Genomic DNA, 27,973 nt, shown 5'->3' on the forward strand with positions numbered 1-27,973 from the left:
TTTCTTTTATTCCATACCCCTTGAAATTCTTCTCTGAGTTAATCTCCTTCCTAAAAACAATCTTGATTAGATCTGTGTTGAAATCTGCCCTCTTTAAGTTCTTGATTTGTTTACGTGATTTTTTTTTGCAGTTTTTGTACATTTTTTTAAAAAGGACATTATTTACAGATGAACAGGTTGCTTTAAAGAAGAAAGAAAAAGAAGCTTCTGAAAAATGGAATCATTGGAAAAAATTTGAAAGTGATAAAATAGGATGGGAAAAACTTCAAATTCTTGATCAATCTAAGGTAAGAATGTCAAAAACAAGCATTTATGGAATATAAGATATCTTAATTATAATTTTTTTAATGCTAAGGCGTCTTTATATCATAAAACTTGTTTTTAAAGCTTGTTCATTTTTTTAAACTCACTTTTCATATGTTACTTTAAAGCAACTTTATTTTGAATTTAATTATGACCTTGACTACTCTGTTTGCATTCTGTAAATAGTCGTACCATGTTAGTAGGTGAGCACAGAAGCCCCAGGCACCTCCTCTAGGCTCCTATAAAAGAGCTCAGCAAGTTTTTAGAGGTCCACAAAACTCTGTACCACTGACCATGTAGTATGCACTACAAGATTATCTCATATATACATGTATATATATAGCATATGTCCTTCAGGTGATGCTTTGGTGACTTAAATTTTGTCTGTGTTCAATACTAGACAGAAAAAGTGCCCTTATTTTTCTATTTGTTTTTAGACTTCTGCTGGCTCTTCTAGCATTGTGTCACAGTCTCCCAGGCAGGTGATGGTGGTCCAAGCTGATGGGCACTCACTATCTAGAGGTAGTCAGATTTTAGAGGTAAGTTCTAAGTGTCATTACTTTGAATATATAAGCTGTTTAGTACTTGATCATTATATGACTTACTTTCCTTGAAAGAGTGAATCTAAATATTCTTATTTTAAATTATCAGTTAATTTTTACTGAGTACATTATGCTCCTTAAATTTTAAAAAAAGTTATCAACTATTTTTTTTACACATGTAATCCCTCTTTCCTAGTGAACATTTACATTTTAACAAATGTATTTTGAAAATAATGCAGTAACCTAAAGGTATGGTTCTAATGGCAGACATTTTCAGTATTGTTAGATTTCTTAAAGAACCCCTGCATGTTAGATTGTTTGCTGGCAGTTTGTCCTCCTCCATGTGGGACTGACTTGTCTACATCAAACAGTTTTATAGTCTGTTGATAATTTTACAGTAACAAAAGGAATGAAATCGGAATTCTGTTTTTCCACATTTCAGATACTACTAAAAACTACACATAGAACTATTCATGAAGTTGGTGAAAATCAGTTGTTAGCTTATTTACTTCTCAATATTAGGATTAAAGAATAATGCTAAAAATATTAAGTATTCCAGTTACCAAAATGTCAGTTGAAATGTTAGTATATCATTTATTATTGCTTATTTTGCATGATTTTTTAGGTCATTTGTTACCTGGGAGTAATCCATACTATGGTTGTTAATGCAAATAAAGAATTAACCATTTGAGGTGATTTTTACGGTTTTTTTTTTTAATGGGCTTTTAAAAAAAATGATACCATGTATTTTTTTTTTTGTAATCTAGAAAACCAATAATGTCATTTATATTTTGGAGTCAGAGATGGGGGTTGGGAATGGGAGAAAGACTAGAAAGGAAAACAGACACTAAATCTAGGGCTGGACAGGCAAATGTTAAAAGTGTGATTATGTATCATTTTACAAATGCAGTTTTTATTATTTGTGAATGAATATGATAATATAGTGGAGAGATGCTATTGAGAGGATTTGAACTAACCTTGTAATAAAAAAAAATCCCCTTCTTCAATACTTAAAGCAATTGATTTAAAAAATTCCAGCCATAGCCAGAACTGTTTATATTATTTGAGTATTAAGTTGAGCTCTTCATGTGTTTGGGAGGAGAAATTTGGTTGCAGACAGATTCACCAAGGCCAGTTTCGTTAAAACATGAGGTAATACATATAAAGTTTATAGGACAGTGGCTGACATATATTACAGGTGTTTAACGAAGGTTTGCCATAGTTATAATTTCTAAAGCACCTGTCCATTCTGAGCCCATAGAGTGTTGTGTCAATCCTCTCACCATCTTCCTTTCTTCTCTCCTTGATTCTCACTGACTTCCTCTCTCCCCCATTTGATTGGCTCTGTATTCTCACTCCTATATTGTTTTACACTGAGCAGCTTAAACTTCCTTTTTGTGTTTCTAAGAAATTTACTTAACAGCCTCAGGCTTTTTGAAAATACCTCACCTCCATGAAAACTTGTTTTTCCCTAATGACTGCCCCTCCCTGGAAAGCCTCTTAAGTGAAGGGAGTATATTCTAGCGTACTCTCTTACATGTGGTAGAAAGTGAGTTTGTCATTCTGCTGGCTTCTTATTGCTACCACCAGACCATAATTGTGCAGTTGGCCAACAAAAAATTCCTCCAATTTTTTCCCCTTCTTCCCCCCACCTTTTTTTTTTGTTTGTTTTATTTTGATGGTAAAATACACATAACATAAATTTTACTCTTTTAATCATTTAAGTGTGCAGGCCAGCGGCATTCAGTGTATCCACATAGTTCAACAGCCATCACAACTATCCATCTGCAGAATTTTTTCATCATTCCAAACTGAAACTGTACCCATTAAATAGTAACTCCCCATTTCTCCCTCCTTCCAGCCCCTGGCAACCACCATTCCACTTTCTGTCTATGATTTTGACTATTCTAGATATGTTTAAGTGTAATCACACAGTATTTGTCCTTTTGTGTCTGACTTACTTCTCTCTTAACATAGTGTTTTCAGTATTTTTCCGTATTGTAACATGTATCGGAATTTCATTCCTTTTTAAGGCTGAAATACTCCATTGTATGTATAATACTACTTCTTGTTTATCCACTCATCCAAATGTTGATAGACATTTGACTTGGTATTACCGCCTTTTGGCTATTGGGAATAATGCTGTTATGAACCTTGGTGTACATATAATCTCTGAGTCTGTACTTTCGATTCCTGTGGGTATATGCCCTAATGGTATTGCTGAATCATATAGTTAGGAGTACAGCAAGGATTTCTATAGATTTATATCACTAACAGCACAAGACTGAAAAAAAAACCCATCACAATCTAGTAGAATAAATATGGAATACTGAGAACCTTTATATTCTGTCTGTTGTCATGTTACTTTAGAATTCTGGAAATAGTGTTTGTGGTTTATGAAGCCCTTTCCACAGCAGAAATGGGTTGTGACTGAATTGTAACCTAGTCCCAGTCCATTGATGGCCTTGTTTCAGAAGAAACAAATACTGCACCCTGACCAAAACAAGCCAGTCTCGCCCAAAGCTTCCCTTTGCCTCTCTCTACTGCGTAGTCTTGGAATCAGGGGGGAACCCTATCTCAGTCCTCCAAAATTGAACTCTATGGAAAGAGTCCTCTTCCTTATTCAAAACTAGGTGGTTCTCTTTGCCTTATCAAACAGATTTAATAATTAAGTAAAATAAAGAAGTGGAATTATTTGAAGGCCTGTTAGGATCTAAAAAGTGTACTAAGTACTTCATATACCTGTGCATCCAGTTTTAGAATAAGAGGCAGAATTTACTAACAACTAAATAGGTGGAGGAGAGCACTTAGATAAGTTGTGTATCCTGATTACCTAGACCTGTGTAAATCTCTCTTTGTTCCAAGAGGGGTAAACTGTGGGGGATGGGGTTGGGAAGGGGTAGCGGGGAAGGAAAATGGAGACTATGAAGATAACATTAGAAAGGGGTATATTCCTGCTAAGTACTCAGAGAAAGACCTCCCACAAGACATATGTCCTATTTTGTGAAGCAGGAAAGTTTTAAAGAACATGTTGGGACTAGTTTTTACTTATTCTTATTCCATAAAGTTATGGCTTAAAGTGGTTCAGGAAATCCTTATACAAGAATAGGTCCAAAATAAGCAAGTAGAAGAAAGTAAGAATACAGTAGCAGGAAAGAAGAAAGATTTGGTAATGAAATAAATTGAAATTACAATGAAGGAGAGGAAGAAATCACTGTGGGGACACTCCCTGAATATAGGAAGAATTTTTAAAAAGATGAAAAGTCTGACATAGAAGGTATTACAAACAGCTTATAAAGATGCAACCTTGAATTACAGGTTTTTCCAAAGAAAGAAAACAAAATAGGTAAGAAGTGCTAGTAACAGTTATCAAAGAATGAAGCTGTTTAGACCAGAAAGAAAATTTAGCTAAATGAATTTTTAAAAAGGCTAATTTGAAGATATATCCTAGTAAGTATTCAGATTTTAAGAACAAATATGGACTTACAGAAGCTTTAAACTTAAAGATGCAAGGAACAAAAATCAAGTTAACCTTATATTTCTCCTCTGTAGATAATAGAGCAATACTTACAAAGATTAAAGAAGTACAAACAGGGACTAAAAAATTTAATGCCTAAAGATGTTCACATGTTAAGGGAACATGGAAGACATACTCAGTCCTGTAAGAATTTATAAAAATCTTCCTGATACTTTAAAGAAAAATTTTTGAAGATTATTTCTGGGTCAGGAAAGTGAATCAAAATTAAAACAGTAGTAAGAGGGAAGCTATAGCTCAGTGATAGAGTGTGTGCTTAGCATGCATGAGGTCTGGGTTCAATCCCCATTACCTCTGATAAATAAATAAATAAATCTAATTACCTCCTCACAAAAAAACAAAGACAAATAAAGAAGAGAAGAAAAAATTAAAACACAGTTAACAAGGAATTTGTGGTTTAAAAAAAAGGAATTTGTTGACAAAAAGTCTCCAAGATTGTAAAACAAAAAGATAAGTTGCAGAGCAGTGCATATAGTATAACCGTATCTATGTTTAAACAAGTAACAAACTAAAAGACTTATTAGCATATATGAATAAGTAAATTTTATAAAAGAAAAGAAAGCAGGTTGTTGGCATTGTCTATCTTTGGTGAAGAATCTTGGAAGCAAAGGGGAACCTTTGCAGTTTTGTTCTTCATGCTTTTGTGTCGTTAGAACATTGTGCAGAATGTTGATTTGTTACATGATCTATGTAAAGACAGGGTTAATTATGATTTTGAAAATCAGGTAAAGGTTTAAGAATGTAGAAAACAAAGGTAACCACTAGTGTAATTATAAATAGAATCTCTACCATAACTTGTACAGGAAACAAAATACACTAGTCCCCCTATTTTCCATGATTTTTCTCTCCATGATTTCAGTTACGTGTGGTCAGCTGTGGTCTGAAAATATTAAATGGAAAATTCCAAAGGTAAATGATTCATAAGTTTTAAATTACTTGCTGTTCTTAGTAGCGTGATGAAATCTTGTGCTATCGCTAGCTGTCCTGCTCTGTCCCTCTTTGGATGTGGATCATCCCTCTGTTTAGTGTATCCATACTGTAACGTTACCCACCCATTTGTTACTTTTTAACCTTCTCACAGTTATCAGATTGACTGTTAGTAGTATTGCAACGGCGTGTGTTCAAGTAACCCTAATTTTATTCAATAATGGCCCCAAAGCACAAGAGTAGTGATGCTGCCAATTCAGATATGCCGTAGAGAAGTTGTAAAGTGCTTTCTTTAAGTGAAAAGGTGAAAGTTCTCAACTTAATAAGGAAAGAAAAAAAATGGTGTGCTGAGATTGCTAAGATACATGATAAGAATGAATTTTCTGTCTGTGAAAATGTGAAGAAGGAAAAAGATTCATTCTAGTTTTGCTGTCACACCTCAAAGTGTAAGTTAGAGCCACAATACATGATAAGTGCTGAGTTAAGATGAAAATGGCATTAAATTTGTGGGTGGAAGACCAGAACAGGAAACATGTTCTGACTGACAGCAACATGTTGCACCAGAAAGCATTGAGCCTATAGAAAGACTTCTGCAAAGGATTGTCTAAAACGAGTGACACCAATAAGGTATAGTTACATCGATTAAGGAATAGGTTTGGACTGAAAAATATAAACAATTACTGGAGAGGCTGTGTCTGCTGATAAAGAAGCCACTGCGACATTCACTGAGACTACTGTAAGTAGTACAGCAAGAGAACAAAAATCAACTCTGAAAGGTCAGAAATCATGTTGAAAAGCAGAGGTATAAAAACCCCAAAGACTTGCTGCTTTAGAGATATACTTGAAATAAATACACATTATTAAAAGTAGTTTATTATAAGCCAATCAAAATGTAAAGGATAAAACAAGCAAAACTTATAGTAATTTTGGAAATACTACTTAAGGGGAGAAAGCTGTTGACAGTAATTTATTTTGATAAAAGGCAGAGTCAATAAAGATGTAAAAAATGGTTTCTCTGATTCATAACACCAAAAATAAATAGAAGAAACTGAAGTACATTTTTACTAGGATATTATCAGAGGATTTGGACAATATAATTAAAGTAGCAGTAATTTTATTTTTACAAATACAGTTCAGATTTTCAAATGTCAGTCAAAAGCACATTTACAGAATTTGCTATAGTGTTGTAAGAAAAACAACTAAAAAGTCGAGCAGAAAATATTGACAGCAAATAAGCTTAACAAACTGACAAAGAAATATTAAAATTCCATGATCTCAAGATACTAAACTCTGCTCTAAACTGCTGGTACCTCCTCCTAAGATCAGTCCCTAAGATACTGAAAAACTAAAGGAAGGGTTATTACTTTGGTTTGTAATTCAAATCTGTTCTCGCTCTCCTCTAAAATAATCCTGGGTAGCCCTTGCTTAAATCTTACTAACTTGGGAGGAACTGGGAAAATCAACTGGAGACTATTCCACCACTCTCTGTTCCAATCTGACCTGACTGGTAAATTACAATTACAGTCTAAGGAGTGTTCCCTCAAAACAAAGCTCTGACCTAAAGAGTTGTTTTGAAGGATAAGAAGTGATTGTAATATAATGCCTGGACTTCTACCCTAGAGCTAGTCTACTTTCCATCGTCACTACCCACTGAGTTTATTGGCTATTTGTTGCTGGACAAGTTTGGCTGATGATGCCAGGGAAGAAATAAACTTCTGCAAGGAACATAACCTCTTCAAAGTAAAAACAACATAAAGATTTCTGGTCAAGACGGCAGAGTAGTAAGACCATGAGCTCATCTGCTTGACTACAAGAAAACCACAACTGACTGCTAAACAACTATCGGGAAAAAAAAAACTGGAACCTAGCAAAAAAGATCTTCAACTGGAAACATAAAGCGGTAACCACAGCTGGACGGTAGGAGGGACGTGTTAGTGATACAATCGGGCCCAATACCCGCTGGGTTGGTGACTCACAAGCTGAAGAATCATCAAGTTGCAGAGGCCCTCCAACAGGAGGGAGAGTTCAAGGCCCTCCATCAGGCTTCCCAGCTGGGGTTCCAGCATTGGGAGGAGGAGGAGACCCCAAGACATCTGGTTTTGAAGGCCACGGGGCTTAACTCCAGGGCCCCACACGACTGGGGAAACAGAGACTTCGTTCTCTTGGGAAGCATATACAGAATCTCGTGTGCACCAGGTCCAAGGGCAGAGGCGGTAATTTCATAGGAACCTGGGCCAGACCTGCCTGCTAGTTTTGGAGGGTCTCCTGAGGAGGTAGGGGAAATCTGCAGCTCACCCAAGGGACATAAAGGCTGGTGGTGGGCATTCCAGGAGTGTTAAGTACATGACCTTTCCTGGAGGCTGGTGTCTTGATTGAATCATTAGCACCAAGACCTAGCTCCACCCAACAGCGTATAGGCTTTAGGGCTGGGAAGGAAGCCTTAGGCCAAACAACATACTGGGTGGGAAAACAGCCTCACCCATCAGCAGACATCCTGAATCACAAAGGCCCTACCCACCAGAGGTCCAGGACCAAGCTTCATCCAGCAGTGGGCAGACATGGATGCCTCTTGCCAGGGAACCTGCATAAGCCTCTTGTTCAGCCTCATCCTCCAGGGGCAGATACCAGAAATAAGAAAACAATAATCCCAAAGTCTGTGGAAGGAATCTACAAACACAGACTCTGTGCTGGATCCTGGCCCTTGGGTGACGAGAGGAGGGTACTGCTGGGATACACAGGATGTCTCCCACAGAGGGCCAATTCTCCAAGGTTGAGAAATGTAACTAACCTACCTAAACATACAAATAGAAAGGTAGACAATGTGAGGCAACAGAAGAATATCTTCCAGGCCAAGGCAAGATAAAATCCTAGAAGAAGAAATAAGTGATGAGGAGATAGGCAGTTTATCCTAGAAAGAGTTTGCAAAGTAATGATGGTGAAGATGTTCAGAGAACTGAAGAGGGGTATAAATGCCCAGAGTGACGTTTTTAGGAAAGAGTTGGGAAATACAAAGAATACCCAAACAGAGCTGAAGAATAAAATCATTGAAACGAATAACACACTAGAAGAAACCAAGAATAGACTAAATGAGGCAGAAGAATGGATCAGTGAGCTAGAAGACAGATTAGTGGAAATCACTACTGCAGAACAGAAAAAAGAAAAAAGAGTGGAAGGAAATAAGGATAGTTTTCAGAGAACCCTGGGACAACATGAAGCACGCTAATACTCACATTATAGGGGTCCTAGAGAGAGAAGAGAGAAAGGACATGAGAAAATTTTTGAAGAGATAATAATTGAAAATGTCCCCACCTTGGGAAAGGAAATGGTCACCCAAGTCCAGAAAGTGCAGAGAGTTCCACATAGGATCAACCCAAAAAGGAGCACACCAAGGCATTAGTAGTCAAATTGACAAAAATTAAGGATAAGGAGAAAATATTAAAATCAGCAAGAGAAAAGCAACAAATAACATACAAGGGAACTCCCATAAGGTTATCAGCTGATTTTTTGGCAGAAACTCTGCAGGCCAGAAGGGAGTGGCATGATATATTTAAAGTGATGAAAGGGGAAAACATAACCAGCAATACTCTACCCAGGAAGGCTCTCATTCAGATTTGACGGAGAAATCGAAAACTTCACAGGTGAAAGCTAGAAGAATTCAGCACCACCAAACCAGCTTTAGAATAAATGTTAAAGGAACATCTCTAGTCATCAAACTGTAAGAAAAGAACAAAAAGAAAGAGAAAAAAAAAAGATCTATGAAAGATTGCTTTGGCAGTTCAGGGTCTTATGGTTCCATGTAAATTTTAGAATTGTTTGTTCTGGTTCTGTGAAAAATGTCTTCAGTATTTTTACAGGGGTTGAATTGGATCTGCGGATTGCTTTGGCTAGTATGGCCATTTTGATAATGCTGATTCTTCCAATCCAAGAGCACAAGATATCTTCCCATTTCTTCGTATCATCAATTTCCTCCATCAGTGTTTTACAGTTTTCAGAGTATAGGTAACCTTGGTTAAGTTTATTTCTAGGTATTCTGTTGTTTTTGATGCAATGGAGATGTTTATGCCAGTTAGAAAATTTTGGTTTTTGAAGTGAAAAAAAAAGTGAATAAAGGGCTGCAAATGGCAAAATACCTTTTTTATGAGTGAGTTGTGTTCTATTGCATGTACATGCTACATCTTCTTCATCCATTTATCTATTGATGTGCACTTGAGATGCTTCTATGTCTTGGCAATTATAAATAATGTTGCTGTTAATAGATAGGTGTATGTATCTTTTTGAATTAACGTTTTTATTTTTCTCGGATATATGCCCAGGACTGGAATTGCTGGGCCATGTAGTGGTTCTATTTTCAGGCTTTTAAGAAACTTCCATATTGTTTTCCATAGTAGCTGCACCAATTTACATTCCCACAACAGTGCTTGAGGGTTCCCTTTTCTCCACATCCTTGCCAACATCTGTTATTTGTGTTCTTTCTGATGATAGCCATTCTAACAGGTGTGAGATAATGTCTCATTGTGATTTTGATTTGTATTTCCCTGATATTCATAGTTTTGAGCAGCTTTTCGTGTTCCTGTTAGCATCTGCATTTCCTTTTTTGGAAAAGTGTTCAGTTCTTCTGCCCATGTTTTAAATGGATTAGTTGGTTGGTTGCTTTTTTATTGGAGTATAGTTGATTTAAAATGTTATATTAGTTTCTGGTATACAGCATGGATGGACTTGGAGAGCATTATACTGAGTGAAATAAATCAGACAGAGAAAGACAAATACCATAAGATATCACTTACCTGTGGAATCTAAAAAATAGAACAAGCTAGTGAATATAGCAGAAAAGAAACAGACTCACAGATGTAGAGAAGGAACTAGTGGTTACCAGTGGGGAGAGGGAAGGGGGAGGGGCAAGGTAGAGCAGGAGGATTAAGAGGTACAAACTATCAGGCATAAAATAAGCTAAAAGGATGTATTGTACAACATGGGGAATATAGCCAATATTTTCTAATAACTATAAATGGAGTATAACCTTTAAAAACTTGTGAATCACTATATTGTATACTTGTAACATATTGTACATCAACTATACTTCAATTTAAAAATATGATAATGTGATATACAAAAAAATAGAAAGTATCAGACTCCAACAGAAACAAAAATACTAGGATAGACAAATCAATAAATTTAGTCTGATCAACATAATGAAAGAATTAAGGGAAAGTATTAGCAATGAGAAAAGGAAGTAAAACCAAGCAGAAAGTTAAGGTATGAAACATACAGTAGTTAAACTAGAAAATACAATAGATGAGAAATAGTAGATGTGATACAGGTAGGGAATGAATAAATACAGGCATACCTTGTTTTATTGGGCTTTGCTTTGTTGCACTTCATAGATACTGTGTTTTTTACAAATTGAAGGTGTGTGGCAACCTGTGTCAAGCAAGACTGTCAGCAACATTTTCCCCACAGCATTTGCTCACTTTGTGTCTCTCTCACATTTTGCTAATTCATGTGATATTTCAAACTTTTTTTATTATTGCATCTATATGGTGATGGTGTGGTAAGTGATCTCTGATGGTACTGTTGCAAAGAGATTATAACTCATTGAAGGCTCAGATGATTAACATTTTTTAGCAGTAAACTTTTAAATTAAGGAATATACATTGTGGGGTTTTTTTGGACATAGTGCTATATGTACTTAATAGACTACAATATTGTGTAAACATAACTTTTATATGCACTGAGAAATGCCCCAAATTTGTATGACTCGCTTTATTGTGGTGTTCAATTTAACCAAGCCTGCAGTATCTCCAAGGTATGCCTGTAATTGGAAAACTGCATTTTAGAAAATATCCTAAAAGGAAAAAGGAGAGGACAAATGGGGGAAATTTTTAAGGCAATATGAGAATAAAAAAAAGAAATGCTGACATTCGAATAGTAGGCAGAGAGGAAATATTTGGAAAAGTAATCGAGATCAATTTCCCAGAATGATAAGACTGACCTCAGATTTAAAGGGCCATAGAGCATGAAAAAAGAAAACCACATGTGCACATACCAAACTGAAATGCCTGCAGAAAGAAAGAACAGGCTATATGTGAATGTATGAGTTTGACATAATTTTCTTTTTTGACATTTTTAGAAGCAACACTGGGTACATGTAACTGTGGAATCATATTTTCAAAGTATTGTTGGAAAAGAACTTAAAACTTAGAATTTAATATCCAGCGAAACTGTCATTCAAATAAGAGTAATTAATAAAACATCCTCAGGCATTCAAGTCTTCTGAAGATTTTTATAAAAAGGCCCATATTGAAAAGTTTTGAATGAAGCATTTAAACAAAAGGTAAATTGAGGGATGCTGCAAGAGATTTGTGATTTCATACCTTGGTGGAGCTAATTGTTATCTTTACAACTTGCTAAAACTAAAAGGAACTATGTCCTTAATAACTAAGTTAATGTAAATATTGATGGGTTGGCAGAGGATGGCAAGATCAAGGGTTGTGAGAGCATACTAACATTCTTACTATAAGATGACATCTATAGATAACAGAATTTTTATTTTATATTTTTAAAATTTTTAATAGACTTTATTCTTTTAGAGCAGTTTCAGGTTCACAACAGAATTGAACAGAAAATACAGAGTTCACAGATAGCCCTCCCCACCCACACATACTCCCCTAGCCTCAACATCCCTCATCAGTGTGGCATATTTGGTACAATCGATGAACCAATATGGGCACATTATTTTCAACCAAAGTTCGTAGTTTACATTAGGGTTCACTCTTGATGTTGTACATTCTATGGGCTTTGACAAATGCATAATGACTTGTAGCTACCACTATAGTATCATACAGAATAATTTCATTGCCCTAAAATCTTTTGTGCTGCATCTATTCATTCTTCCCTCCCTACCTCCCTCTCCCCAAACCCCTGGAAACCATGACCTTTTTATTGTTTCTGTAGCTTTGCCTTTTCCAAAGTATCATTTGTTTGGAATCGTACAGTTTGTAGCCTTTTCAGACTGGCCTCTTTCATTTAGTAATGTATTTTAAGTTTCTTCTCTGTCTTCCATGGCTTGATAGATTTTTTTTTTACTGCACATATATTTTTTAATTTACATATATGTACTGCTCATTGTTTTTAAGAACTTTTAGAGCTTTAGCTTTTTAAACTTACATAGTTATCAAAGGAATAAAGCCAACCACAAAATAAGAATTAACTCAAAAAATACATACACCCTGCTATTAACAGCAACATTAATTAGAATTGCCAAGATATGGAAGCATCCTAAGTGCACATCAATAGTTGAATAGATAATGGAGATGCAGCATATATATATGTAATGGAATGCAGCTCACCCATAAAAAAGAAGGATATTTTTGCCATTTGTGGCCCTTCATTCACTTTTTTTTTTCACTTCAAAAACCAGAATTTTATAACTGGCAGAGACATTTCCATTACATCAAAAACAACAAAATACCTAGAAATAAACTTAACCAAGGAGGTTACCTATACTCTGAAAACTGTAAAAAAAAAAATCTAATTATTAAAAAAAATTTTTTTTATTTTGGGGAAGGTAATTACTTTTTATTTATTTATTTTTTAATGGAGGTGCTGGGGATTGAACCTAGGACCTTGTGCATGCTAGGCACACACTTTACCACTGAGCTATACCCTCTCCTATAGATGTCAGAATTTTAAAGAGAGGCTTAAAAATAAAACTGGGATAAACCAAAATGTAAAAGTATGACAGAATTATAGGACCAAATACATAATCTAAGAGAACTAAAACTCACTGATTAAATACTGACTGATTGGAATAAAGAAGTCTAGATATTTTCTAGGATACAAGACTCCCAAAGCATAAGAACATGGCAAGATTAAAAGTAATACTTTCTTTTTGTATATGCCAATTATTTTTTATTGAGTTATAGTCAGTTTACAATGTTGTGTCAGTTTCTGGTGAACAGCACAATTTTTCAGTCATACATGAATATACGTATATTCATTTTCATATTTTTCACAGTGAGCTACTACAAGATCTTGAATATATTTCCCTTTTTATACGGTATAAACTTTTTTATCTATTCTATATATACCTGTCAGTATCTACAAATCTCGAACTCCAAGTCTATCCCTTCCCACCCCGCTCCCCCATGGCAACCACAAGTTTGCATTCTATGTCTGTGAATCTGTTTCTGTTTTATATTTAAGTTTTTTTTTTTTTAGGTTCCACATATGAGATATATCGTATGATATTTTTCTTTCTCTTCCTGACTTACTTCACTTAGAGTGACATTCTCCGGGGACATCCATGTTGCTGTAGATGGCATTATGTTCTCATTTTTTATGGCTGGATAGTATTCCATTGTGTACATATACCACAACTTCTTTATCCAATTATCTGTTGATGGACATTTAGGTTGTTTCCATGTCTTGGCTATTGTAAATAGTGCTGGTATGAACATTGGGGTGCAGGTGTCCTTTTGAATCAGGGTTCCTTCTGGATATATGCCAAGGAGTGGGATTGCTGGGTTATATAGTAAGTCTATTTTTAGTCTTTTGGGGAATCTCCATACTGTTTTCCACAATGACTCTACCAAACTGCATTCCTACCAACAGTGCAGGAGGGTTCCCTTTTCTCCACAGCCTCTCCAGCATTTGTCATTTGTGGACTTTTGAATGATGGCCATTCTGACTGGTGTAAGGTGATACCTTATTGTAGTTTTGATTTGCATTTCTCCGATAGTGATATTGAGCATTTTTTCATGTACCTATTGGTCATTTGTATGTCTTCATTGGAGAATTGCTTGTTTAGGTCTTCTGCCCATTTTTGGATTGGGTTTGTATTTTTTTCTTAAGTCATATGAGGTGTTTATATATTCTGGAGATCATGGCTTTGTCAGTTTCATCTTTTGCAAATATTTTCTATTCTGTAGGTTGTCATTTTGTTTTGCTTTTGGTTTCCTTTGCTGTTCAAAAGCTTGTAAGTTTAATAGGTCCCATTTGTTTATTTTTGCTTTTATTTCTGTTGCTTGGGTACTGCCCTAAGAGAACATTACTGAGATGTATGTGAGATAGTGTTTTGCCTATGTTTTCTTCTAGGAAGTTTATGTGTCTTGTCTTATGTTTAAGTCTTTAATCCATTTTGTGTTTGTTTTTGTGTATGGTGTGAGGGAGTTAATCTAACTTCATTCATTTACATACTGCTGTCTAGTTTTCTCAACACCATTTGCTGACTGTCTTTATACCATCGTATGTTCTTGCCTCCTTTGTCAAATATTAAATAACCAAAAGTTTGTGGGTCTTTGATCTATATGTCTGTCTTTATACCAATACCATGCTATTGTGATTACTATAGCTCTGTATTATTGTCTGAATTCTGGGAGGGTTATTCCTCCAGCCTCATTATTTTTCTTCAGTAATGCTTTGGCAATTCTGAGTCTTTTGTGATTCATAGAAGTTTTAGGATATGTGCTGCTGAAGCGAGCACGATTCCATATAAATTTTATTATGATTTGTTCTAGTTCTGTGAATTATGTCCTGGGTAATTTGATAGGGATTGCATTAAATCTGTAGACTGCCTTGGGCAGTATGACCATTTTAACAATATTGATTCTTCCAATCCAAGAACATGGGATATCTTTCCATTTTTTTAAAGTCTTCTTTAATTTCCTTAATCAATGTTTTGTAGTTCTCCATGTATAAGTCTTTCACCTCCTTGGTTAGATTTATTCCTAGGTATTTAATATATATTTTTTAATGCTAGCCAAAATAAATACATAATATAAGACAAAAAGCATTATTGGGGATGATGAAGGTTTAAGTCTTAATAGAATATTCAGTGTCAAGAATGTATAGCAGTTTTTAACACCCATGCACCTAATAGAATATGTGAACCAAACACTGGTAAACCAACATAAATGAAGCTGTAAATATATGAGTGGAGTAACTGTTAAAACTGCAGAGAGATTATAAATTCTCCATTTAAAGGGAAATATCAACATAGAAATCAACAAGACAGCAAGTTGGCCCTAATTAACGTTTATCAGGTTCTGTGGCCAACAATTAGAAAATATTTTTCTCAGGCACACATGAATATTTACAAAAAATGTTACTGCATTAGGCCATGAAGAAAAACTTAGTTAAATTTTAAATAGCTGTTACACAATGATCTCCAACCACCAAGCAAGTAACTTAGAAGTTTCTAACAAAAAGATTTTTTTAACTACTGCATTGGAAATTAAAAATCACACTAGTAAATAATTTGAGAATTAAGGAAAATTCATAATGTAAATCATAAATACCTGGAATAGAATGATAATGAATATATACATAAAAACATGAGGTAGAGTAGGAGTCAAGGAAAAGTGTATCAGAAAAAAACGTTAAAATTGATGTCCTAAGTGCCCATTCTAAGTTAGTAAAAGAAAAACCTAAATCAGGAGAAATATATCATGAAAATAGGGGTACCAGTTATTAGTGGGAATGTCAATTGGTACAGCCACTATGGAAGATAGTATGGAGGTTCCTCAAAAAGTTAAAAATAGAACTGCTGTACAGTCCAGTAATTCTAGTTCTGGGTATTTTTCCAAAGAAAACAAAGACAATAATAAAAAAGGATAACATGCAGTCATGTGTTCACTGCAGCATTATTTAGAATAGCCAAGATGTGGAAGCAACTGAAGTGTCTATCAATAGATGATAAATGGAGAAAGATGTCGTATATGCATACAGTGGAACTCTGCCATAAAAACAAATGGAATTTGCAATTTGTGATGACATGGATGGACATAGAAGGTATTATGCAAAGTGAAATAAGTCAGAGGAAGACAAATACTGTATGATTTTACTTATGTGTGGAATCTAGAAAACAAATGAGTAAAACATATAAAAACAAGTAGATTCAGATTCAGAGAACAGCAGGTGGTTATCAGAGGGGAGGAAGTTGGGGACATAACTGAAATAGGTGAGGGAGATTAAGAGGCATGAACTTCCAGTTACAAAAGAAATGAGTCCTGGAGGTAAAAATGTACAGCTTGGGGAATATAGTCAATAATAACTTAAATGGTGACAGATGTGATCATTTTGTAATGTGTAGACATACTGAATCACAATGTTGTGCACCTTAAACTAAACATAGTGTTGTAGGTCAGTTGTACTTCAATTTAAAAAAAAAGAAAAAGGAAATAAGGGCACCAATCAGTGAAATATATAACAAGTGAAAATGACATTGCAGGAAGAGAGTCATTAGTAAGTGAATCATTAGTAAGTGAATACCTTATGCCAATAACTGTGAAAATTTAGATGAAGTGGGTAAATTACTGGAAAAATTATAACTTATAGGAGCTGATTTGAAAGAGAAAAGCTTGATAATTCTGTAAATGTTAAAGTAATTGTAGACCTGGGTAAAAAAAACTTTCCCACAAGGGAAACAAAATGCCCATGTAGTTTTACTAATAATTTCTACCAAACTTGAAAGGAGTAAATCCCAAATTTATTCAGATTTCCAGGAAGTAGAAATATGGAATGGCTCCCATTTCATTCTACAAAACCATTATAAACTTGATATTAAAGCCAGAAAAATAACATAACAAAAAAAGGAAAATTAGGTAAATTTTATTCTTGGATAGACACACAAAAATCCTAAAAAAAAAAATTAGAAGTTTTATAATTTATAAAGAAGTAATATATCATGACTAAGATAGGTTCATGACCGGTAGTTAAGGAAATTTTTAAACATCCACAAGCATAATGTATCATTTTAACACACACACACATAAATCTCAATAGATGCAGGAAGAGCATTTGGTAAAATTCAACACCAGTTCCTTAAGGAAGACATCTCGCAGGTAGACTAGAAGGAATTTCCACTTGAGTATTAAAAACAAACAAAAACCTGCAGGAAATACCATACTAAATTGGAAATTTTAGAAGTATTCCATTTAAAATTAGAAAGAGATAAGATGCCCACATTATTATTACTGTTATTACTGGTCCTAGCCTGTATAGCAGGACAAGAAGAAATTAAAAGTCATACACAAAAATAAACTCAAAATGGCATGAAGACTTTAGACACTATAAACCTCCTGGAAGAAAACATGGGCAAAACATTTTCTGACATAAATCTTAGCAGTGTTCTCCTAGGGCAATCTACCCAGGCAGTAGAAATAAAAGCAAATTTAAACAAACGAATCTTAGTTAAACATAAGCTTTTCCACAACAAGGGAAACTATAAACAAAACTAAAAGACAAGCTACGGAATGGGAGAAAATATTTGCAGAGGATATGACTGACAGGGGCTTAATTTTCAGAATATACAAACAGCTCATACAACTTAATGACAGAAACACAACCCAGTCCAAAAATGGGCAGAAGACTTAAGCAGTTCTCTAGTGAAGACATACAAATGGCCAACAGGTACATGAAAAAATGCTCAATATCACTAATTATCACAGAAATGCAAATCAAAACTACAATGAGATATCACCTTATACCAGTCAGAATGGCCATCATTAAAAAGTCTACAAAGAATAAATGCTGGAGAGGTTGTGGAAAAAAGGTAACTCTTCTACACTGGTGGTGGGACTCCAGTTTGGTGCAGCCATTATGGAAAACAGTATGGAGAGTCCTTAAAAACTAAAAACAGATTTACCATATGATCCAACAATCCCAGTCCTGGGCATATATCCAAAGGGAACTCTAATTCAAAAAGATACATGCACCCCAATGTCCATAGCAGCACTATTTATAATAGCCAAGACATAGAAACAACCTAAATGTCCATTGTCAGATGACTGGATAAAGATGTGGTGTGTGTGTGTATATACACACACATACATATACGTATACATATACACATACATATATATAATGGAGTACTCAGCCATAAAAGAGAATAAAATAATGCCATTTGTATCAACTTGAATGGATCTGGAGAATGTCATTCTAAATGAAGTAAGCCAGAAGGAGAAAGAAAAATACCGTATGATATTTATGTGTGGAATCTTAAAAAAAAAAAAAAAGACACAAATGAACTTATTTACAAAACAGAAGCAGACTCACAGACATAGAAAACAAACTTATGGTTACCCAGGGGTAAAGGCGGTGGGAAGGAATAAGCTGGGAGTTCGATATTTGTGGATACTAACCTATATATAAAATAATAAGTTTCTACTGTACAGCATGGGGAACTATATTCAATATCTTGTAACCTATAATGAAAAGTATTTGAAAAGGAATATGTGTATGACTGAAACATATAACTTAAGAATAGTTTCATAAAGGGTGTTTAGAAAAGGAGTTTTTATGTAGAGAAAGGAAAATCAAAGGTCAATAATGTGAGGAAGTTAAAGTGAAAAAGTGAGCGTAAGGGAAGAGGTTTTAACAGAAGGCAGGTACTTGATCATTGTCAAAACGCATTTGTTACACAGTGTGTCTTGCGTTTTACAAATACCTGCCTTACTCAGTTTCAGCTAAATCAGCTCAGTAATCAAAAGGGGGATTCCATTCTACCTATCACCTCTCCCACCTCCCAAATCCTTATACGCTCATTCCTCTCACTAAATGCATGTTGGGGAAAACTTGTAAAATAGAAAGTAATAATTTAAAGAGTTTTCTACGCAGTTGGAGAAGCAAAATGAATTACTCAGGTGGCAAGTGAGTAAGTGGTGACGGCTTTGTAAGACATCCTTAAGTAAGAAGTTGAAGACAGAATTGAAAGAACTGATTATTAAGCTTTCCATAGGGTTGTAAATATAAAACACGTACATAAAATATTTTATGAGGATTTTAGGAATGTTCAAGGGTAATTTTGACTAGTGTCTTATCCTTTAATAATCTGCAACGCTACTAAAATTTGAAACCAGATCTGGTTACATCAGACTTACAGATTATAGAATTATAAGGTGATTAAATGCCATGTTGAGAATTTCTTATGAGGAGTTCAAAGGACCTATTTAGTTTTTTGTTTGTTTTTTCCATTTTGACCTCTAAAATAACATTTCTAAAACTAGAAAAACTGTTAAATCACTTACCTGAAGATAATGCTTCTTTTGAAGTGGCTCTTTTAGGCTTAAATAAATAGGATGTCTTTTATCTGTTTAAAATATATAGGAGCACTTGAGATACTAGGAGTTTTCCTTTTTGTATGAATATTTCCTTTGATCAAAGTAGTTGGTCATAAACTGTGAGCTTTGCCAATGTTTTTGATAAAAACAAGATCAGAAAGTAACCTTGTGAAGTGTATTGCTATTGTAGTCTGTCAAACTATTTTTTAAATTATGTCTTGGAATTATATAACAAAATGTTACTTAGCTGTTGCATTTCAATTTGAATAGAATATATTCTTTTCTTTTTGTTAGAACATAGTAAACTCTTACAAGTTAAAGCAACAGTAAATTTTTATGCTACCTTTTATATTTTGGGTTTTTTTCTTAGAATTGAAGGACTTAATCTAGACACAGAATATTTTTCTAACTGAAATGTTATAGATCATGATAGGGCTGTAATAGCAGAAATGGGAAAAAAGAAGGGTATCCAAGAAAGACATTATGATTGAATGGAGAAAGCCTCTGGCTGTATTACATCCTCCTGGCTCTTGGTCCAAAACATTATTTGTTATATTCTGAAGCCAAGTGTAAAACCATATTTATCTATTTTAAATTATCAGTATTCCTTTCAAAGTAAATGAGACTATATTAGGATAGAATTTTGAAAATATTATAATTGTTTTATAGAAAGAATTTTCATTTTTCATTAGAAAATTTCCTTTCCTTTACACTTAGTTATCTTACTATATCCTTCTGCTAGTAAATGTTAGAGATAAGATTCTGAAAATCAGAATATATCTCCTTAATTCTTTTTTTAAACTTTTTTTATTGAGTTATAGTCATTTTATAGTGTATCAAATTCCAGTGTAGAGCATAATTTTTCAGTTACACATGAACATACATATATTCATTGTCATATTTTTTCTCCGTGAGCTACCACAAGATCTTGTATATGTTTCCCTGTGCTATACAGTATAATCTTGTTTTACTTAATTCTTATATACTCAAATTTTTGTTTAAAATTGCATCTCTTAGAGATAAATGCCTTACCACTTAAATCTATGTAAATTCTTTAGATTTGTAAATTTGTAAAGATTAGTAAATATAAAGTGGTTAGAAAAGAGAACTAAACTTTAGGTGGTGTTGATGACTGTTGTTTAGGAAGCAGTACTGATGGAGCACTCTTTCAGTGCTATGAAGCAAGAACAGCAGAGAAAATGGATTGAAGAATTGAACAAGCAAATAGAAGATGACCAGCAAAAAAAAATGGAAGAAAAAATTATATCTTCAAAGGTAATTTATGAAGTTTTATGGATGTAAAAGGAAAAAGTAATTTCAGAGTCTTTGATCATAAACTTGAATTATCCTGAAGCTATTTGACAAGACTGTATTATTCAAATTATTCCACATTTGCTTTTGTGAACCTTTCATTGAATGAATTTAGTAAGTGTGGTTTTGTGCGGCTTCTTTTAACTAACTTTTTAGAAATTTCCTAATTCTTTGAATTTCTCATATTCTCCAAGCTTAGTTATCGAAATATATATGGAATCAATAGAGAACACAGTTTTGTTAATTTTTATGATGCTTATTCTGCTGTATGGTGACTTTTAGAAATAATGTCATTTGGGATTTTAGATGTGAGAACAACTGCAAAAATTCTTAGCAGTTCTTATTTGTTGTGATTAGGGTGAGGAACATGACAGATGGGCAATGCATTTTGATTCATTAAAGAGCTATCCTGGTTCTCAGTCTCAACTGTCTTCTCGGTCAACACACAAACAACCAGAGTACTTCTGTATCTCTCCGGACACTCAGGAGTTGGCTGATATCAGCAGTCTTTGTACACCTACAACTGGAAGCCAGGTTGAACCTTCAGAGGAGGAACACATAGCAAAACCTGTTACAGATACAGCTGTGACAAACAGTCAAAAAACAAAGTAAGTTCATTCTTAAGTATGATGTTTGAAAAAGTCTGTGTGCTGTATTAGGACTGTTGTTATATTTATAATGTATCTTATTTTTTCTTTAAAGTAGAAATGATTAGTAGATAGATCCCGAACAAAAATGACTTAGCACCTTGTTAAACCCACCTTTTGGGGGTTTTAAACAGCTAATATATTTGTCTTGCCAGCTTTCTACGTTCTATGACTGCTCTTTTGGACCCAGCTCAGATTGAGGAACGAGACAGGCGGCGACAAAAACAGTTAGAACATCAGGTATTGCATTATAAAATGTTGTTTTTTGCCTTAAAAAAGTAATATTCATGGCCTAGATACCTAAGTAAATGGAAATTAAAATTACAGTAAAAACTTACAGTATAAAATTACAGTATAAGCACAGGTCTTGTGCAGTCCTGTGATGAATCTTATCCCTACTCTATCTGGCATTATATTATTATACTTGTTCTGAGAACCAGACAGTATCACATACTATAGCCACCTTCCAAGAGACAAGGTCTTTAATACATAGGTTGTGTGTCTGAAGTGACACTAAATCTTAAGTTAGTATTGAATTTTTTTTTCTCTAATACTCTTGAATTCCCTTCAGGATGAGAATTAGTTCGTTGAAAGGGAACTATATAAGGTATTGAAGTTGAATTATGATTAAGAAATCTAGCAGATAATATAAGAAAGGAAACTAAGATTAAAATTCTCTCCTAATTTTAGTCGAGTGCTCAAAGGACTTGAATATCTAATAATTCTCCAAAACCTCTACTATATGAAGAATTGGGTTAGTTAATATTGTTACTTTTTAACCAGTTAAGTGAACAGACCTTTATAGAGCATCTGCTGTTTTTACTAGGAACTGTGGCACTGAATTCTTCGGTTGTTTTTGTGTTAGTTCTTTTAACAGCCCTCCTGAGGTTAAAGAAAAGGTGTATAGAACTTGACAGGTGGGAGATGGGAAAAATACATTGGAAATTTGACATTTTGATTTTACTTGTATGTGTATTTCTATATTATGATAAGCATTTTTGAAACACCAAGCAAATGCTCCATGGATTCTTTCTGTGATGATGATGATTTATGTGGTTATTTATGACTAGAAAGCCATCACTGCTCAGGTAGAAGAGAAGCGCAGGAAGAAACAGCTTGAAGAAGAGCAAAGAAAGAAGGAGGAACAAGAGGAGGAGCGTCGCTTAGCAAGGGAACGAGAAGAGATGCAGAAACAGTATGAAGAAGATATACTTAAGCAAAAACGAAAGGAAGTAGGTATTTATATTCTAACTAATATTTTAGAGTAGAAATGGGTATGTTTTTAAAGAAAAAACCCAGAACATTTGCATATATTTTGAAATTGTGAAGCTATATGCAGAAACATTAAAGCTCTGCATAAACAAGGCTATCAGAGTAAGGGAGAAGCTGGAGAGGTTTCATCATTTCAAGTGATTAGTTCACAAATGCTGTACAGCTTGGGTTTTTTTTCTCTGTGCTAAGTAGGAGGTCAGGAGTTATTACAGCATAAAACATAAGTTACCCATGTGCTTAATTTTTAAATGCTTTCTAAGCAGTGAGTATTAATAAATATATAGATCTGTTAGGAGAAATATTGGCCTTTCTGTCTATTTCCAGTTGTGAACAGGAGCATATACTTGCAGAATGATTTGGCTAGGATTTGATGATACAGTTTGTTGCCATGTTAGAGTGTTCCTTTAAGGGTCTATTAAAAAGAGTAGATACTCGTTGGCTCAGAGAACCCCTATATTAAGTGGCACAGGCTGTGTAGGTATGGTGATGTTAAGTGCCATATTTGAGCGGACCTGGCAAAGAGCAAGTTACACAGTGATTGCCAAAGATTCGTGTGGTTTACAGAGTAGACCATACATTACTTCCCTTGGAGCTGGGAGGTGGGGCCTGGAGCCTGCCTTTTCTTGCCTTTTTCCACTTTCAGCCTTTGCTTCAAAATTAGCTGATGAAGATACAAATAGTTTAGGTTCTGATATCATTATGTTGAATAGACTGAGCCAGCTACACCTATGAAATAACTATATACCTGAAAAAAAAAATCAAAGTATTATTTGCTTGAATTGAAAAAAAAATGACCATAAATACTGAGTTTTACCTCTTAATTCTTTTTTATCTTAGAGAATTCTGGTGGAATTGACCATTGTTTTAGAAGCTTTTAGTATAAACTTGAATGGGTAAAAGAGTTCTTATATTTGTGGTCTAATATCATAGAAAGAGATACTAAAATGTAAGCTCCAAAAGGGAAGGAACCTTGTTTTGTTAAGTGCTCTACTCTCATTATCTTGAATAGTGCCTAGCACATAGTAGGAGCTCAGGAAACACCTGCTGAGAGAGAATAATCAAGTCTGTATATATTTGATAATTGTATTTAATGACTTTGTGCACTTCAATATTATTAGGAAATCATGACTCTCAAGACAAACGAACTGTTCCAGATGATGCAGAGAGCGCAGGAGCTGGCACAGAGACTGAAACAAGAACAGAGAATTCGAGAATTGGCTCAGAAGGGACATGACACTTCTAGATTAATTAAAAATCTTGGCGGTAAACATTTAACTAAAATTTTATTTAATTGCCTATTTTTAATACATTTAAACACCTGTTAACTAAGTTTTTTTAAGGGAATTTCAGACCTTGAATTAATTTAACTTTATAATGCTTGTGTTATTTGGGAAATTGCCTTGAGTGTAAATAGTTTTACACTTTTCAATATCTTTTTACACAAATTTTCTTATATTTTCCTCATAATTGGTAAAATGTATACTTTTGTACCCATTTTTACAGAGCTATTAGGTGATCTCCCTAAATTCAGTAAGGGATAAGAATGCAGGTGACATTTTATAATAAACTTTAGACTAGTCCTAGATTTTTATTGCAGTGTTTACATTGACTAAACTAAAAGTCTTTTGCGTATTTAGTTGCTGCTATGTCATTTTTATCAGATATTTATTTCTCTTGTCAGTTGATACAATACATATGGAGTATAATGCATCTGACAACGTTGCAAATTCAAGACATGGCTTGGATGAAGTCAGCAGTGAAATGAATACATGGATCAACTCTACAGCCTCTCCCAGGAAGGATACTGGTGTGCAAACAGGTATTGGTTTAGAAATTGTGATTTGGCTTAAAATTTACTTAAGATTAAAGTCACAATTAGAATTAAATTCAATTAATTTAAAGTTTGAAAATGAAAGGAATTTGAGGTTTTTTAGTAAGAGTTAGAAAATAATGGTATCTCAGTTTTTAATTTCTCTATAATAGCTTTATGAGATATAATTTACATAGTATAAAATTAACCCTTTTACAGGGACCAATTCAGTGTTTTTTTTAAACAGCACAATTCAGTTTTTGTATCCAGAGTTGTGAAACCATCACCGCAATGAATTTTTGAACATTTTTATCACTCCAAAAAGTAACCCTGTACCCATCAGTAGTCACTCTCCATTTCCTTCTTTGCTTTATTCTTAGGCAACCACCAATCTATTTTCTGTCTGTCTAGAATTGCCTATTCTGTACATTTCATATAATTGGAATCATAACATATGTGGTCTTTTCTGTCTGGATTCTTCACTTAGCATAATGTTTTAAGGTTTATCCATGTTGTAGCATGTAACAGTAAGTACTTTACTCCTTCCTATCACTGAAAAATATTCCATTTTATGGATATGACACCACATTTTGTTTATTCCTTATCAGTTGAGGACATTGGGTTATTTCTACCTTTTGGCATATTAAAAATATGCTGCTATGAACATTCAGGTACAAATGTTTGTGTAGACATAAATTTTCAGGTCTCTTGGGACCCGAGAAAAGAAGAGTAGCATTGTTAAGTCATATAGTAGTTGTATGTTTATAATTGTGAGGAACTACTAAACTGTTTTCCAAAGCAGCTGTTAACATTATATATTCCCACCAGCAGTGTCTGAAGGTTCCAATTTCTCTACATCCTTGCCCACACTTAACTATTCTCGTGTTTGTAGAATGGCTCTCATTGTGGTTTTGATTTGCATTTCCCCAATGACTACTGATGTTGCGCACCTTTTCATGTGCTTGATTTAAATTTTTACATAGGAAGTTAAGTAATATCCATGTTGTGTATCATTATCATAGGCCTCCATGCTTACTATGAGTCCTTTCAGCCCACCATATATCTGTTCAGAAAATATTTTTTTTAAATAACTTCCAAGAAATCTTTTAATCTTTTCACTTTTTTTGTAAAATTGAGATATAATTAACACAAGATTAGTTTCAAGTGTACAATATAATGATTTGATATGTGTATATATTGCAAAACAATCACAAGTCTAATTAACATTTGTTACCATACAGAGTTAGTTTTGTTTTCTTTCCTTGTGATGAGAACTTGAAAGATTTACTCTCTCAGCAACTTTCAAACATACAGTATATTATTAACTATAGCCAACATGCTGTACATTACATCCCAGAACTTGTTTATTTTATATAACTGGAAGTCTATACCTTTTGATCTTCTGTATCATTTTGCTCACCTCCCAACCACCCACTCTGTCCCTGTGTCTACAAGCTTTTTTTCCCCAGATGCTACATATACCTGAGGATCATATGGCATTTGTATCTTTTTCTGACTTATTTTATGTAGCACAATGCCCTTAAGGTCAATTCATTTTGTTGGAAATGACAAGATTTCTTTTTTTATGGCTAATATTCTGTTGGATATATATGCATAGAGTATATTTTCTTTATCCATTCATCTGTCAGTAGACACTTAGGTTGCTTCCACTTCTTGGCTATTGTAAATAATACTGCAGTGAACAGAGGAATGCATGTATCTCTTTAAGTTAGTGTTTTCATTTTCTTCAGATAAATACCCAGATATGGAATTGCTGAATCATGTGGTTCTGTTTTTTATTTTTGAGGAACCTCTGTACTGTTTTCCATAGTGACTGCATCAATTTATATTCTCACCAGCAATCAATACACAAGGGTTCCCTTTTCTCCACATTTACACCGGGACTTGTTATTTCTTATCTTCTTGATAATAGCCATTCTCTCAGGTGTGAGATGATGTTTCATTGTGGTTTTGGTTTGTATTTACGTGATCATTAGAGATGTTGAGCATCTTTTCATATCTCTGTTGGCCATCTGTATGTCTGGAAAAATGTCTGTTAAAATCTGCCCAATTTTTAATTGGATTCTTTTTTGCTATTGTGTTGTATGAGTTCTTAATACAAGATACATGATTTGCAAATATTTTCTCCCCTTCAACCTTTTCATTTTGTTGTTGGTATCCTTTTTTGCACAGGAGCTTTTTAGTTTGGTGAAGTCTCAGTTTGTTTTTGCTGCCTTTGCTTTTCATGTCAAATCCAAAAAATCGCCAAGGCCAGTGTCACAGAGCCTACTGCCTATGTTTTCCCCTAGGAATTTTATAGTTTTAGGTCATATATTTGTCTTTAATTTGCTTAAAATTTTTGTGTGTGGTGTAAGATAGTGATCCAGTTTCATTCTTTTGCATGTGGCTGTCCATTTTTCCCAATGCCATTTATTGAAGAAACTGTCCTTTTTCCATTGTATATTCTTGACTCTTTTGTTGAAAAATAATTGTCCATATATTCATGGGTTTATCTCTGGGCTCTCTGTTCTGTTTCATTGATCTATGTATCTGTTTTCATGCTAGTAATATACTGTTTTGATTATTATAGCTTTGTAATATAGTTTGAAATCAGGGACCATCATGACTTCAGCTTTGTTCTTCTTTCTCAAGATGCTGTTAGCTATTTAGGGTCTTTTGTGGTTCCATATAAATTTTAGGATTGTTTCTTCTGTTTCTGTGAAAAATGTCATTGGAATTTTGATAGGGATTATATTGAATCTGTAGATTGCTTTGAGTGGCATGGTCATTATAACAATATTCTTTCAATCCTGGAGCATGGAACATCTTTCTATTTACTTGTGTCATCTTCAGTTTCTTTCGTTAATGTCTTACAGTTTTCAGTGTACAGGTCTTTCTCTTCCATGGATAAATTTAATCCTTTATTCTTTTTTATGCAATTATAAATGAAATGGGATTGTTTTGTTAATTTCTCTTTCTGACAGTTCATTATTATATAGAAATTATATAGAATTATATAGAAATTATATAGAAATAGATTTTTGTATATTGGTTTTGTATCCTCCAATTTTACTAAATTCATCTATTCTATTTTTTTTTTCTTTTGGTAGAGACTTTAGGGTTTTCTTCTGTATATAATTGCTCTGACTAGGACGTTTGAATACTATATTAAATAAAAGTGGTGAGACTGGGCATCCTTGTCTTGTTCATGGTCTTAGAAAAAGTTTTCAGCTTTTCACCATTGAGTATGATGTTAGCTATGGGTTTTTCATATATGGCCTTTATGTTACATTCCCTCTGTACCCATTTTATTGAGAGTTTTTGTCATAAAGCAATGTTGAATTTTGTCAAATGCTTTTTCTGCATCTGCTGAGATGATTATAGAATCTTTTCTTCACTTTGTTAATATGGTATATTTCATTCATTGATTTACTGATATTGAGCCACCCTTCCATCCCTTGAATAAATCCCACTGGATTGTGTTGTATGATCCTTTTAATGTATGGGATTTTTTTGTCTTGTTTCCTTTTTCAAATTTTTTTCTTTTTGTTTCTTTTTTTAAAGAAATC

The 27,973-nt window shown here is 34.0% G+C and overlaps 1 protein-coding gene across 2 annotated transcripts in view; it reads left to right on the top strand.

Moving 5' to 3' along the window:
• CCDC66 (coiled-coil domain containing 66) overlaps positions 1–27,973 on the top strand; it is a 54,265-nt gene that overhangs the window by 12,261 nt on the left and 14,031 nt on the right. For both annotated transcript variants that reach the window (XR_012060677.1, XM_006196425.4), the window contains exons 7-14: positions 169–287; positions 741–842; positions 20,508–20,639; positions 21,033–21,283; positions 21,478–21,562; positions 22,393–22,554; positions 23,713–23,857; positions 24,276–24,413. Coding sequence is in view for 1 of the 2 variants with exons in the window: in XM_006196425.4 (XP_006196487.3) it covers positions 169–287; positions 741–842; positions 20,508–20,639; positions 21,033–21,283; positions 21,478–21,562; positions 22,393–22,554; positions 23,713–23,857; positions 24,276–24,413 (1,134 nt within the window). In the remaining variant the exon portion in view is untranslated. The remainder of the gene's footprint in view (positions 1–168; positions 288–740; positions 843–20,507; positions 20,640–21,032; positions 21,284–21,477; positions 21,563–22,392; positions 22,555–23,712; positions 23,858–24,275; positions 24,414–27,973) is intronic.

The sequence above is a fragment of the Vicugna pacos genome, chromosome 17 (assembly GCF_048564905.1).
Source record: "Vicugna pacos chromosome 17, VicPac4, whole genome shotgun sequence".
In the NCBI taxonomy this organism is placed as follows: Eukaryota; Metazoa; Chordata; class Mammalia; order Artiodactyla; family Camelidae; genus Vicugna; species Vicugna pacos.